The 15,637-nt window shown below is 36.4% G+C and overlaps 2 protein-coding genes across 3 annotated transcripts; both read left to right on the top strand.

Annotated features, from left to right (window-relative positions):
* The first annotated feature begins 103 nt into the window (after positions 1–103).
* Positions 104–4,106, top strand: LOC105171607 (calcium-transporting ATPase 12, plasma membrane-type). 2 transcript variants are annotated; one of them, XM_011092769.3, is made up of 2 exons: positions 104–392; positions 887–4,106. In XM_011092769.3, exon 2 carries the CDS (start codon positions 921–923, stop codon positions 3,813–3,815), a length of 2,895 nt encoding a protein of 964 aa, XP_011091071.2. In that variant the 5' UTR covers positions 104–392; positions 887–920; the 3' UTR covers positions 3,816–4,106. The 2 variants fall into 2 exon arrangements, with proteins under 2 accessions (XP_011091071.2, XP_011091072.2); XM_011092770.3 differs by having other exon boundaries at positions 860–4,106.
* Positions 4,107–5,744: 1,638 nt separating this feature from the next.
* LOC105171670 (uncharacterized) lies at positions 5,745–10,936 on the top strand. The gene is made up of 12 exons (XM_088886264.1): positions 5,745–5,920; positions 6,015–6,023; positions 6,197–6,326; positions 6,408–6,494; positions 6,591–6,644; positions 6,795–6,885; positions 6,973–7,043; positions 7,114–7,183; positions 7,333–7,385; positions 7,532–7,574; positions 8,275–8,321; positions 10,559–10,936. The coding sequence occupies exons 1-11, from the start codon at positions 5,745–5,747 to the stop codon at positions 8,319–8,321; spliced, it is 831 nt and encodes a 276-aa protein (XP_088742390.1). The 3' UTR covers positions 10,559–10,936.
* The last annotated feature ends 4,701 nt before the right edge of the window (positions 10,937–15,637 follow it).

Raw genomic sequence — 15,637 nt, 5'->3', positions numbered from 1 at the left:
GGGAATAAAAAATCGAGCCAGTAAATTTACAAGTGACTGCCCTTCCATTTTATAGGGCGTTTTGTTTTCATGTTAAATTATTAGGAGATCATTTGGTACGGCCAATCCCATAGTAATCGGGAAAGGTCTTAGTGGAAATATCCATGAAGTTTCGACCAACTGAATGACAAGCCCAGTGCTGACGCCCATGATGCTGTAATGTGAATGGGATACTTGTAATGTTTTGAACAGCATACGGCTCCCCGACCCACTAAAACCGAAGTTAGCGCGATACGGTTCAGAAAGTTATAAAATAAACATTCCTCGCTTTCAGCTTCCAATTGAAACTCGAAAAACCTCCACCTCTAACCCCTCCATCCGGGCGGCGCGTCGGGCTCACGTAACACTGACAGGTACTCTCATTTGTCCTGATTCATTGTTCAAATTCATCATCGATCCGCAATTTAGACTTCTTGTTTTCATCCATATAGTTGTTGAGTATCACTGTTTCTCTTTTTCACTTCTTGTTTCATGAACGAGTCAAGCTCGGTAAGGTTTTTGAGGTTGAGCTCAAGCCCGAATATATTATTAAAATGAACATGAATTCGGGCTTGAGAGCCCGGCTGCTCCAGTATGGCAGCTCCGGCAGCCATGTCTGGGACAGCCGGGGCATCCGGGCCCAACTACTCTCATTTTTAGAGCTTCGAGCTCAGCTTGCTAGCCATACATATGCTCATACGCATTAATCAATTACGTAGATTGACTCGTTTGAGTTCGAGCTTGACTCGTACTCGACGCGACTGACTAGTTGCTTAACTCACCTGGTCTGCCTATGTACTGTCGTGCATTTTCTACATTGTATTTCCAATTTCTTGATTAGGAAACATCTCCCTGCAACCTGAAACAGCAACTTGTCACACACTGGAGCAGAGAACGGTTCAATGGCCTCATCATCATTTACAGCTTCACATTACAGACAACCACCGCGTAGTAGTGTTACCAGGTTTCATGAAATACGGCCTGAAGTTCGTGAAATTGTGATTGAGATGGGCGCTGGTGATCAGGTGGGACAGGGCTCCGGTTCCTCAACCGTCGATCACTCAACACTCAGTAAGCTTGTGAAGGAGAAAAAGAGTGATCTGCTAGATAGACTTGGACGTGTTGAGGGAATAGCAGCTTCTCTCAAAACTGATTTGGAGGGTGGAATAGGGGGTGACATTGAAGACATTTCATGGAGGACCAAAGCCTTTGGCTCCAATTCTTATGCTAAACCACCTGGAAAGGGTTGGTTCTGCTTGGTATGGGAAGCTCTCGTTGACCCCACAATTCTCATCCTCTTAGTTTGTGCTGCACTGTTACTTGGATTTGGCATCAAGGTGTATGGAAGTGAAGACGGCTGGTATGATGGTGCAAGCGTACTTGTTGCTGTTTTTTTCATTGTTTCTGTTTCAGCAGCAAGCAATTTTAGGCAGAACAAACAGCTAGACAAGCTTTCCAAGATCAGCAACAATATCTTGGTTAAAGTTGTGAGAACTGGAATCCAGCAAAAGATTTCAATATCTGACATTGTTGTTGGTGATGTTGTTAGTTTGTCAATCGGTGATCAAATACCTGCAGATGGATTGTTCGTAGGAGGGTACTCTTTGCGAGTGGATGAATCTAGCATGACAGGGGAGAATGATCTTGTTGAAGTTGATAAAGATCAAAATCCTTTCTTGTTTTCAGGCACAATGGTTGCTGATGGATGTGCTAAAATGATGGTCACTTGTGTAGGAATGAACACAACTAAGAAATTCATTGAGCAGACACCCCTTCAAGTGCGATTGAAGAAGTTAACTTTGTTGTTAGGAAAGTTTGGTCTAGTAGTAGGTTTCTTAGTTCTTGCTGCACTGTTGGTGCAGTATTTCATAGAGGATACAACAGATGAGAATGGGAATAAAGGACTCAGTGGCAGCAAGACTAAGGTTGATGATGTGATCAACACTGTTGTGGGAATTATTACTACTGCTGTTACTGTTGTAGTTGTTGCAATTCCTGGAGGTTTGCTTTTGGCAACGACACTTATTCATGCATACGGGATGAAAGAAATGAGGGCTCATCATGCATTGCTCAGAAAGCTCTCTGCTTTTGAGAGAATGGGCTCTGCGACAACAATATGCACAGCCACACCTGCTCTCTTACAGAATCGGATGGAAGTAACCAAGTCTGTTGTTGGCGCAGAATCCATGGAACGTAGAAGTTACACTTCCATTGCAGCCAATGTTCTCCAACTCTTGCTACAAGGGATCATTCTTGCAAGAGGCAGTGTTCATAACCTGTTCTCAGTTGCTCCAATGGATGATGCAATTCACTCATGGGCTGTTATGAAATTGAACATGGACATGGACAACAGCACACAAGGTCTGTCGATTCTTGATGTGGAAGCATCCTCCCCTGAGAAGATGAGTGTAGGGCTTTCAGTTGAAAGACAGCAAGATAATACGAATATGATCCATGTGCACTGGAGAGGGGATTTTGAGAGAATCCTCTCATCATGCTCGAGCTACTATGATAATTCCGGACAAGCTAAAGTTCTTGATGACGAACAGAGAGCAGCATTTCGTCAAACAGCACATGGTAGTCTCCGATGCATTGCATTTGCCCATAAGTACCTTTCGAAGGAGGAGTATAAAAATGAAAGAGTGCATCGAAAGGTTCCAGACAAGGATTTGATTCTATTGGGATTTGTGGGACTGAAAGCTTCTTGCCATCCTGGTATGAAGCAAGCTGTTGAAAATTTTCAACTTGCAGGGGTTGCCGTCAAAATGATCACTGGTGAAAACGTTTCTACAGCAAAAGCCATAGCAATGGAATGTGGAATACTTGATAATGATGAATCCATAGTAACAGGTGAAGAATTTCGCGGGTACCAAGACCATGTAAGAATGCAGAGGGCTGATAACATTAGGCTTATGGCAAGGTCATCTCCTTTTGACAAACTTCTAATGGTGCAGTGCCTCAAAAGGAAAGGCCATGTCGTTGCGGTAACTGGTGATGGAACAAATGATGCACCAGCATTGAGAGAAGCAGATATAGGACTTTCAATGGGAATTCAGGGCACTGAAGTGGAAAAGGAGAGCTCAGATGTTATCATCCTGGATGATAATTTTGCTTCTGTTGTCACAGTTCTGAGATGGGGAAGATTTGTGTACAACAACATTCAAAAATTCATCCAATTTCAGTTGACTGTAAATGTTGCAGCCATGGCAATCAACTATGTGGCAGCTGTTTCAACTGGTGAAATACCATTAACACCAGCCCAGTTACTGTGGGTGAATCTCATTATGGACACCTTGGGAGCTCTTGCCCTAGCTACTGGAAATCCGACTGATGAACTCATGAACAAGCCACCTATAGGTCAGTCCGACCCGCTCATCACCAACATCATGTGGAGAAGCATAGTAGGTCTAGCTTCATATCAGATAGCAGTCATCTTGGCCTTAGAGTTCAAGGGAAAATCAATCTTTGGTGCTGATGAAAATGTCATCGACACGCTTATTTTCACCATTTTTGTCCTCTTGCAAGTGTGCAATCTGTTCAATTCAAGGGAGCTTGAGGCGAAGAACGTTTTCAAGGGAATATACAAGAATAAACTGTTTTTGGGAATCACTGGGATCATCATAGTTCTCCAAGTAATAATGGTTGAAATCTTGAATAAATTTGCCCATACAGAGAGGTTAGATTGGAAGCAATGGGGAGCCTGTATAGGCATTGCAGCTTTCTCTTGGCTGATTGGTTGGCTGGTCAAGTTTCTACCAGTTCCAAAGAAGCCAATCCTCCATAGTCTGATCAAGTGAAACAGGGGACTCCGATAAAAGCTGCAGGATTGCAGGATCCAGAATCCCCTAACTGGGATTAACAAGGGATGAAAGTCCTTCCAATTTTGGGCCATGTACTTCCACTTTGAAGGGTGATTATCTCTTCTGTTTTCTTTTAGTCAGGGATATTTTTATTCTTACATCAACAGGCGACACAATGTAGAGCTCTGTTCATGTATCTTCTTTACACTTGAATTTCTGGGGTTGGTAATTTGTGTAATATTGATGGGCTTTCTGTTTAGTCAGATAATTATGAATATTTTCTAGGCATATATTTTCCTTCACCCCCACAGAATTTCTCCTAAAGTTGAAACTTGAAAGATAATATACCAGGAAAATAATCAAATTATTCGGAGAAATTATTTTAAAAATGCAGAAAAAAAAAATAAAGATTTGAGGTGTTTTGAAAAGGTTTAAAAAATTAAGTGGCACCGTGGTGAGTAACCACGGAGCCACAATTTATATTTAAAAAAAAAAAAAAATTATGTCACCGCAGTGACACATTTTATTAAAAAAATATTTTATAATGAGCCAGCGCAGTCGCTCATTATATTAAAAATATATATAATGTGGTTGTTAATTGCCAATTTGAATTGAATGTGAATTGACAATTAAAATTTGTGAATTGAGCCAATTTTATTTTTTATTTTTTTTATAAATAAATTATATTTAATTAATTTTTAAAATTATATTAATTTTAAAATACAATAAAACATACAAATGTAATTAGTGTATATTTTTCTATACAATTTTAAAAAAATACAATGAACCATACTGATAAGTTTTCGACAGTGTTGGAACCCTTCGATTGAACCCCTAGGCTAGATTCAAAATTTAGAAAAAAAATGAAAGTAATTCTGGTGATACTATAAATGTATAAATTATTATTTTATAAAAAAATTAGTAATTTACTTTCATTTATTTTTTAAAATACAACAATTCATGAAGCAATTTATTTTATATTTAAAATAAATTATTTTTAAAATATAATCGATTTGATTCGAATTAACTACTAAATCTTATTCGAATAAGATTTTTTCAATAGATAAATAGACTGCGTCCTACTTATCAAAGTGTTGCAACTTGAATATTTAATAATATATAAACTTGAGGCTTCTATAATTTGAAATTAATTTTTCTAAACAATTGATTAATATTATAAATTTTTATATAATTTAAACGATTACTTATATGTTTAACAGTTTTATTAGATATAAATGAAAAACCAAATTAATGAGTGCAGCACTATTTAGAATTGCACCAAAAACCCTAATCAGGAAAGAACATTCATCTTCATCCTTCCCAACTTACCGTTGCGTGTTTTCAGAGGAAAAAAAAAAAAGAAAAAGAAAGAAACAAATCTTACCGTAGTGAATTCCCGCGCCAGCGACTGCTATAAAAGATGGCCATCCTATGGACAGTATTTGAAAATTCTAAATAGTGCAGAAGAAAATAGTGAAAATTCCCTTCTTCTTTAACAGCGGCGTCTGGCCACATCGTCTCGGGCGCCCGCCCGCCCGCCTCCGCGGACTGCCCTCAGCCTCGGTCTCAGCTTTCTTAAGGTATTTCTCAGTCTGATATAATTTTTTCTAAGTTTCTTGAATTATGGGTTCTTGCATTCTGAAATTAATACAATTTTTTCTAAGTTTCTTGAATTATGGATTCTTGCATTCTGAAATTAATATAATTTTTTCTAAGTTTCTTGAATTATGGGTTCTTGCATTCTGAAATTAATAGTACCTTGGTTAAAGAAACTCTGTCTTCCCAACGGAAGATTCAATATGAGTACTTCTCAAGATCACTGAATTCTTGAATTACACGGCCTTACTCTTTCTTTTTGTCTTTCTGAAGGTCTATCTTTGTTATTTCAAGGTTCTTGAATTTCAATTACTACATTGGTTCTGTTGTATGTCTTGGATTACTACTGTGGTCTGCGGAGGGGGACTTACATACAAGGATGCCTGTGTAGACATATTAATACGCGCTCTCTCTCGATCTCTGCATTCAAAGTGTGTTTTCTTGATTCATTCACTCTCCAATCTTACACTCGGATCTCTTGGGTTCCCCCAATTGCAGAGCTTACTGTAAAATATGGTGAGTCGTTTTGTTTCTGTGTTCGTGGGAATGTGATGTTGGGTTGGGTATCAAATCTATATTTCTCTCGGAACCTATTTCCAGATTTCCCAGGTACTAGATGCTACTGATGGCAATCATAGCAATATAAAAGTCACTTCCACAAATATTGTTTCATCTCCGATTGTGCCTGTCTTGCTGTGCAGATCATTATTTTTATGCACGTGATACACTGATAGTTATATTTCTTTACTTAATTGCATTTGTTCAAAAAAACTCCTGACCAGCCAGGGGAGCAAGGGCGCTTGCCTCTTGCTGTTATTGAAATTGAAAGAAAACAATCTGAAGAGAAGGCCAGTAATTGTTTTCTTGCATAGTACACATAAATGTAAAGAGTGGTTGCGGCTTTTACTTGAGGTATCGGATGGTTATATTTTCAGATGCATAGGCCTTAACCAGTACTCTAGCTTAATCCATGCATATTTTTCAATGGTTCAGGCATATGCTTCAAGGGGTTATATTGCTGTAGCAATTGATTCTCGCTACCATGGAGAGCGTGCAAGAAACTTGACAACTTACCGAGATGTGCGCTTTGGATCTTTATTTTTGCTTATTTGACATGATAATGAAATTTAAAGGTTCGCAGAAACACGTGATGGATTTATATTTGTTGTAATGCAGGCTCTGGTGTCATCGTGGAAAAAAGGCGATACGATGCCTTTCACATTTGACATGGTATTGTTGCCATTTCTGCAATTTGTTCTAGAAACTTTGAAGGATGCTAGTATGCTACCATCTTATTGTTCCTATTTTGTCTTGATGTATTTGAGAGACTGATGAACCGAGACATTATTTGACATACTTGCATGCACAATTTATTGTCAGGTTTGGGACTTAATAAAATTGGCGGATCATCTCACACAAAGGGAGGATGTGGATCCTTCAAGGATAGGAATTACCGGCGAATCACTTGGAGGTGAGGTCAATTCCCTCTAAGATGATATTATCTAAGAATCAATATTTCTTGAATGTGCAACTCTTAACATGATACTCCATCATGCAGGAATGCATGCATGGTTTGGTGCTGCTGTTGATACTCGCTATTCGGTGGCTGCCTATATAATTGGTGTTCAGGTAGGTGTTATGATGTGAATTGATTTGTACAAGAGTATATGTAGTCTCACTTCTCGTGCAATGCTTTTAGGGGTTTAGATGGGCTATTGAACATGACAAGTGGCAAGCTCGGGTTGACAGCATTAAGGCTGTATTTGAAGGTGAGACATGGATATGATTAGACGAATCTCTTGTACCTGTATGGATTGGTTTATCTAGCCCAAAATTCATATAGTGTATATTTGGTAGTTGAAAGAAAATGTTGGGAGGTCATAAATGTATGGATGATTGTTTTCTTCTTGGATTTCAGAAGCAAGAATTGATCTTGGAAAAAGTGCAATCGATAAAGAAGTGGTGGAGAAGGTTAGTGTTAGTTTTGCTCTCATCTCTGTCTGATGTTATTTGGTTTATCTAGCTAAATGCCATGACTGCGATCAAACCACTAAATATTGTACGATATCCGAGCCTTTCTGATATTCTGCTAATGATTGTTTGTTTTTGGTGTTGAGTTCTTCTGCTGTAGTGTTGCAGCCGCTCAGACTGGAAATCAAGGTACTGAAATCGTTTAAATTGAACAATTCGTTTTGATGTGTGAGTGAGTGTTGTTGTGGATCCAAAAGATAAAATCTGTGGATCTACATCCAACAGAGCCATGGTATGTTTTCGATACAATCAATCAATATGCCTTTTTTCTTTCTCGTTGGTTAGTAGTTGCATTTTGCATTTTATATTAGCAGCTGGGGAAATGCTCCCTTGTCAATTAAAAAGAAAAAAAAAACTTCAGGAGAGGAAACAATTTGTTTGTGCTTGTTTCTCATACTCCATGATTTAGATTTTACAAGTTCTGTTCATATATATTTTAAGGTGCTCGGAAGCTTTTTGCAATCAGGTTATAGACTCCAATTTAAGAGTTGATATAATTTTCAATTTACTTAATCTTAAGCTATTTTCTACTTCTGTTCCTTGTTTGCGTTTTCATGTATATCTTGAATGTTGGCAAGTCTTGCTTCGATGTGGGAGAAGATATAGAGCTGTGTGAAGTCATCCATTAAGATTTTACAAGTTCTGTTCATATATATTTTCTGGTGCTCTAAAGCTTTTTGCAATCAGGTTATAGAATCCAGGCTAAGAGTTGATATAATTTTCAGTTTTACTTAATTTAAGCTATTTTCTGCTACTGTTCCTTGTTTGCGTTTTCGTGTATATCTTGAATGTTGGCAAGTCTTGCTTATATGTGGGAGAAGATATACAGCTGTGAACTCATCCGACAGGTTTTGGGTCCCAGAACCCATTGAATAGGTAAGATGAGTATTTATTTATTGGTGAAATTCCGTCGGTACATATAAACTGAAATTTTAAGAGATTTCCAAATAAAATTGGACCATATTGAACTAACGTTGGAGGTGATATCTTGTTTTCTTTAGCCCTAACACATATAGGCGCTCAATTAATAAAGGGTGTCGCCTTACCTGATACATCACTCTCAAGTAATACATGTAACATGCATTTATATTTGATTCTACAAGTGAAGCATATATGTTAGTATAGGTTTTCCATACTCGTTTATTAAAAGATTGAAGGCTAGAGTTTGAATTTGGTTTGCTACAAGAATTGTGTGGAAATTGAAAGGGTTAAAAAGGATTTAAATGCTCAATTGGAACAGCCTGCCAAACTATGCTTCTTGATGACATTTTAGAACCTAACGGTAGCCTTACGTATCTTCGTATTCTTCTTTTCAAGTTTCTAACTGAAAAGTGACCAAAGGACCCTATCAATTCTTCTTTGCTGATTTTTATCCCATATTTTGAAATCAAGAACGGCTGAAACCATTGATTTTACACTTTGTATAATTCAAACCTAAATTTGCTGCTCCGATTTCTTTGCAAAGCCATGCTTTCTCCATTCTGGTTTGGAAATGATAGGATTATGGATTTTTGAGGCTACTCAAAATGTGAATGATGCAAGTATAGAGTTGAGACCTAAATTGGAGAACAAATATTTCATCTTTTTGTGAGTTTATTCTTGGTTCATTTGTTATGTTGGGTTTTCTTCATGCGCTTGCTTAAAACTTTTTGTTGTTAATACATTTGACATTTTTGTATGATTTACAGAAACCATATTAGTTCATATTATTAACATCTTATTTTTGAAGGTGTATTACACAATAGTATGTTGGAAAATCTATATTATACAATATTCATGAATTATTTTATTTGTGAACTTTGGAAATTAAATGTTGTGCTAATGTGGAACGGTTGTTTAGATGCCAATTCAAAATTTATTTTTCAAGATACTTGGTAAACCTTTTTTTAATATTGCGTACGTTCAAGATTTCATCAATGATTTTTAAGAAACACAAAGTTTTGATAACTCAAAATGTATTATTAGAAAAATTGTTTCTCCCTTTTTCCCAAAAGATTTGTTTTTCTTGTGGAGTGTTCTTTTGTGTTCACCTAATGTTCTTAAAATAAGTTTTTCTCTTTTACTCAAAGATTTGTTTTTCTTGTCGTATCAACTCATGTTCTCAAAATCAGCTTGAATTGCGGTAATTTCTCTCAAATTATTTATTAAAAAATTTCTGTGTTTCGAATACTTTTTGTCATGGGTATATCATTTAATTATTTTTGGATAAATGCACGAAAACTCATGTGTTTGGACTTCAAGGGAAATTTGTTATTGATTTTTATTTCCATAAAAATAATTGGATTCAAAACAGTTTTTGCAGTTCTTTTGGAACATTTAATCTGCATTCAATTTTCTATATTTTAGCAAATTGCATTCATCACCATATTTGTTTAGACCTACAAAAAAGTACATAAAATTATTTTTTAAATGATAAAAGTCTTTTAAGATATATATATATATATATATAGACATACAAGTGACTTTAAAACAAATAATTAGATTGGCATCTCAACTGTTTTGCAATTTAGTATGCGATATTTTATTTCTGAAGTTCATAAGATTGTGTAATAATGATTTTTCCAACAATTATCTTTGTGATACACCTTCAAATGTTAGATGTCAATGATATAAACATATGGTATTTTTGTAAAATTCATTCAAAAATGCAAATGTATAACAAACAAAAAGTTCTGAGCACGCAACATGGGACCAGAACCTAACATAATGAACAAATTGAGAATAAATCTACAAAAAGATTGGAGTATTATTTCTCGTTCAGGCCTCAACTCCAAATTGCATCCGTCATGTTTAAAGTGGCCTCGGAATTCATAATCCTATTGCTTTCCACATTAGAATGTTGAGAACGTGAAGGCTTAATAGGAATCGGACCGACTTTTTGGGTTTGAATTATACAAAGGATAATAAAATGGTTTCAACATTTCTTGATTTTTAAATAGGGAAAAAGTTGGTAGAGGTGAAATGGATAAGGACAAAGGTTGCTTTTTGGTTAGAAACTGGCGGAGAGGAAGAGAGAGATATGTATAGGCTGTCCTATAGTTTGCATGCCATTGTGTGTTGCATATTTTTCTATATGGTTGATGCTGCTCAAGTTTTCTTCTTTGTTATTTCAGTTAAGTTGCCGGTGAAGTTGATCTCAACGAAAGAGTTTGCCTAACAAAAAAGTCGTGGATTTGCTTCATAACATGTCAGCTCGGGTTCAAGTAATTCCAAGTATGAGCCCCGTGGGTTCTGGAGGAAATTAGCAGCCATCAATGAAAAAGGCAAAAGTTGGCCTCTACTGTAAATAAAAATCAAGTATGTTTGTAGTAGTTAAGAGAAACGATATTAAGGAAACTAGAAACAGGGGAACAATATGTCTGGTCATGCTGTGATATATATGTCTTTGCCTAAAAGTGATCCGGTGAGATCCTATGTAGTTGTTTTACTACTATGTTGTTAGTGAATATTTCTGTACATATTTGATGAGGTATCATGTTTTGAGGAAGCAATTTTTCGTTTTTCTTTTTCTCTCATGTTTTGAGGAAGCAATTTAAATGGACATTGACGGTTTCTAAAATAACTTTTCAAATGGTCAAGTTCAACATCAAAATTAAAAGTGTGGTTTCGGATGATTTTAATAATTATTACAAAAATAAAATGTTGAGATTGACAGAAAGACAAATATATATATATATATATATATTAGTTTGAATTTTTCAAGTGTTTGATCCTTTGTGAAACGATATTCATATTTTTACTTAATCTTTTTAATAGTTAATCAAAATTAGTTATCAAAGAATAATATTATATCAGAAAAGAAAAAAATATTTAATAGTGCTAATACTCCTCTAAACTACTTGGACAATGATAAATGCAATAGAAAAAATTAAATACGAAATGATATTTTGACACGATTAATTTGTTAGAAGATATTTTAATTAAATACTTTAAGAAAAAAAAATTACTGTGTATAATAAAAATTAAAATAATAACATGTGAATAATATATAAAAAATACTAATCTAAACTTCAATATATATATATATATAATAAAGAATAAATATCATATATGATATTTTTGAAAAAATATCAATTTTGCTTTTGAAACACTTAAAATAGTTAACTAATTGATTTTATTTTAATATTAATTATAAATAACAATTTTTGGATTGTGTATTTTTAATTTTTACCACAATGTCTTGGAGGTAAGATAATATCAGTAAGTACAAGATATGATTGTTAAATATGTAAAATAAAGAATCCCTTAAAGTTATATTTGGATTGAAATTTGGTAGAAAAGATTTGAAAAGACTTCATATTAGAGGAATTTAATATTTATTAATATTTAACAAAATATAGTTTTAATTTAGAATTGAAGGATTTAAAAATCTTTTGAATTTAGAATTATTCAGATGAATCCATAGAAATTGTTACTACTGATCTGAAACCAATAACTTCAAATCCATCGATCCGCATGTAGTGTTGATTCATATTATGAAAAGACATTTGTTCGCTTACTTGGGACAGTCTTTCCAATAATGAATAAGAAATAATTATAAGAGCAAAACTCTGACAAAAAGAAAATTATTTGGCATTCCTACTTCCTCTAAACTACTTAGGGAATGAATAATATATTCTTAAAAATAAATGGCAAATAATATTTTAATGTGGTTAATTTACTAGGAAACAACTTAAAAATATTTCTTTTCTAGAAGATTGATTTACCAAGCAAAGTAAAATTTATAATGAATGCAAATGAGTAAGATCTAAATACTAATCAAAACTTGAAAAGTAAAAATAACATTAGAAAATTTTAGACAAAAATCTCAAATTTATTGAATTAGAAGTACTATTAAAAATTTTTAAATGAGTGACTTTTGACTTACTGATTTTATTTTAATATTAATATTAGATAATTCATTTTGGATTGTATTTTTACTATATGATACTTAAAAGAAAAAATAGTACTAATTTGACAGAATAAATGAAATAATATAAGAACCTACCAAAGTGATGGTGCAAAATATCATGGAGGGTCTCATTTTGTAAAATTCTAATTGAATATAAATACTGTTGAGAGTTCAACTGTTCGACCACATCGTCCAGAGGTAGCTCCTCAGGAGGTCGCTGATGGTAACAGAGATATCCAAAATCAAATCGCTGGCCTTGAGGTCGTAGAGAATTCTGGTACAGATTCGTTAGATACAGGATAGATTCGATTTTAACTATTTTTCTGTAACAATATTTGTTAGATTTGTTAGAAGAGGTTATGCCCAAATGTGTATATATACCCTTTGTATCACTTCATAAGTTTTTTGGAAGAATATATACAAAATTTGGAGTGGATTTGCTCTACAATGGCTGCTTCTTTATCTCCTTCACATTTAAACCACACACATCTCAACATGGTATCAGAGCCTTCCTTGTGAATGACTCTGAATACGAGATCTGAACTCGCTGCTGCCACACCATGACGGATTCAAGCACCACGCCGGAAACACCTCAACATGAGAAGGATGCCTTATATTTGCATCCTTCGGAACACTCCAGCCTAGCTTCGTCTTCCTCACCTTTAGATGATACGAATTTTTTGCCCTGGAGCCGGGCAGTATATGTTGCACTGGGAACCAAAATGAAAATCGGTTTCATTAATGACACCTTTCCCAAGCGTACGATGGGGTCTGAGAATTTCGATTAGTGGAGGAGGGTGGATCTAATGGTCACCTCAGGGATTTGGAATTCAATTTCCAAAGATATTATAGAAGGTTTTATGTATGTATCTTCATTGCGAGAGTCATGGCTTGAGATTCAGGCCAGATATGGGTGAAGCAATGACCCTATGGTTTACCATCTCCAATGGGAAATAGTATCCATTGCTCAGGGAGACATGTGCTCACATCATACATGACGAAGATCAAGAAATTATGGAGCGAATTGCTGTGTTTATCCCCGACATCCAAGCTGTACTTATGGGGGATGTTCTTGTGGAGTCAACAAAGCTATTGCAGCGAAGGATGAAGCGACTCAGCTGCTACAATTCCTCATGGGGCTTCATGAGAGCTATGATGTCGAAAGGAGTCAGATTTTAATGTAAGATCCATTGCCCAACATGGAGCGAGCCTTCTAAATGTTGTACACCGTAGAGAAAAAGAGATCGATTCATAGCAACATAGGCGACTCCTCTGGCCATTTGGCGTACCATCTCACATTCAAGGATGGTAGACGGGAAATCGGGAACAAACTTTCAAACCGGAGGAGGTTGCCTGTGGACAAGCGGACCACGAACTGCACTCACTGTCGCAAGCCTGGACACACTCAGGAGACTTGTTTCCAACTTCATAGGACCCCAGATTGGTATAAGACTTTGAGTGATAACAGAAGGAGCAAGGGATGTGGGTCAGGTGTCAAAGGTTTTGCTGGGGTAGCAACAGATGCTATGGAGGTCGTGCTCCCACCAAGCAAATCGCTGAACTCATGGGCGACCTCATCAGACTCATGCAGAAGGGGAAGATGCCATCAGACCCTCTTACCAGCTCTACCACGATGATTTTGCTGGTAATGTTTCTGAAACCTCCATTAATAATCTGACTTGCTGGATAATAGACACCGAGGCCACCAATCACATATGTGCTAATCTTACACTTTTCCACTCCTACTCTAAACCTTCACAAACATATACCATTATTCTACCTGATGGGACTATGAAAATTGCACCATATGTTGGTGAGGTGCATCTGAATGATGAGGTCGTTCTCACAGATGTTCTTTACATTCCTTCATTCTCAGTCAACTTGCTCTCAGTCACTTAGCTTTGTCGCAACAGCTCTTATCTCTTCCAGTTCACTAAAACAAATTGTGTCTTGCAGGACCAGTTAACTAGCAGAAACCTGGTTGTGGGATTTCCTTTCAAGAACTTATGTGTTGTAAAGCAACACGGTGTTGACTATGCCTCCTCTTTCAACCAATGACATACGACCTACCATCTCAATGCTTCCTTTTCATATTCTACTGATTGTAATGCTTCCTTTTGGCACCATATACTAGGTCATGTGCCTTTAAGTGTTGAGACAAATTTCTGAACTAAATTTGAGTAAAGATTCATTCACTCTATCTTGTGAAACTTGTCATAAAGCTAAGCAAACACGAGCTCCCTTCCCTTGTAATAATATACAATCTGCTGCTCTCTTTGACCTCGTACATGTAGATCTTTGGGGACCCTACAGGACCCCCACTCTTTCAAATTGTAACTATTTCCTGACCATCTTGGATAATCATAGTCGTAGTCTATGAACTTATCTTATACACCATAAAAGTCAGGTCGCTCCTACACTGATAACATTCTTTAATCTCATACACAATCAATTTAACATAACCGTAAAAATCCTAAGATCCAACAACGGATCCGAATTCCTTAACCAGAGTTGTCGTGATCTCTTTAACACCTTGGGGATAATCCATCAAACTTCCTATGTCTACCCTCCTCAACAGAACGGTGGAGTTGAACGTAAGCATCGTCATCTACTTGACATTGCGCGAGCTCTACTATTCCAAGCCTCTCTGCCCACAAAATTTTGGGGCAGATCGATCTTGACAGCAACCATAACTGATAAACAAAACTTCCTCTAAACTACTCCACTAGAAGACTCCTTTTGAACTCCTCTATAGATCTTCGCCTTCCTACACTCACCTTCGCACCTTTGGCTGTCTCTGTTTTGCAACCAACACTAGTCTCCACAAGCATAAATTCGAGTCTAGAGCTCACAAGTGTGTAATGATAGGGTATGCCATGACCCAAAAGGCTTACAAACTATACGACCTCGAAAACTCAAACACCTTTACCTCCAGAGATGTCCAATAAGGACCAATTTCCTTACGCTAGCTCGCAAATGACCTCCACGTCCTATCCACTTCCTGTAGTTCCTCCTCATACTGATCTCTTGGTCAGCGATTTTCAATCTCCACCTACTTCCGTCTCACCTACTCCACCCTCTCCCTCTCCCACTCGTAGGTCGCCTATTGTACCCGCAGTTGTTCCTACTCGTCGGTCTGCTTGCAATATACAACGATCTGCTTGGCTTAATAACTTCGTTTGTAATGTCGATCCTCTTCCTCTCCCTTCCTGACCAGCCCTGCATACATGTCTTTTGTGGTCTCCTTGTCTGTTTTGCAGGAGCTCAGATAATTCTCAGAGAATGTTAAGCATCAAGAGTG

The sequence above is a fragment of the Sesamum indicum genome, linkage group LG10, assembly GCF_026168435.1.
Source record: "Sesamum indicum cultivar Baizhima isolate 11 linkage group LG10, ASM2616843v1, whole genome shotgun sequence".
Lineage (NCBI taxonomy): Eukaryota > Viridiplantae > Streptophyta > Magnoliopsida > Lamiales > Pedaliaceae > Sesamum > Sesamum indicum.
This window is presented reverse-complemented; position numbering and strand designations above follow the sequence as displayed.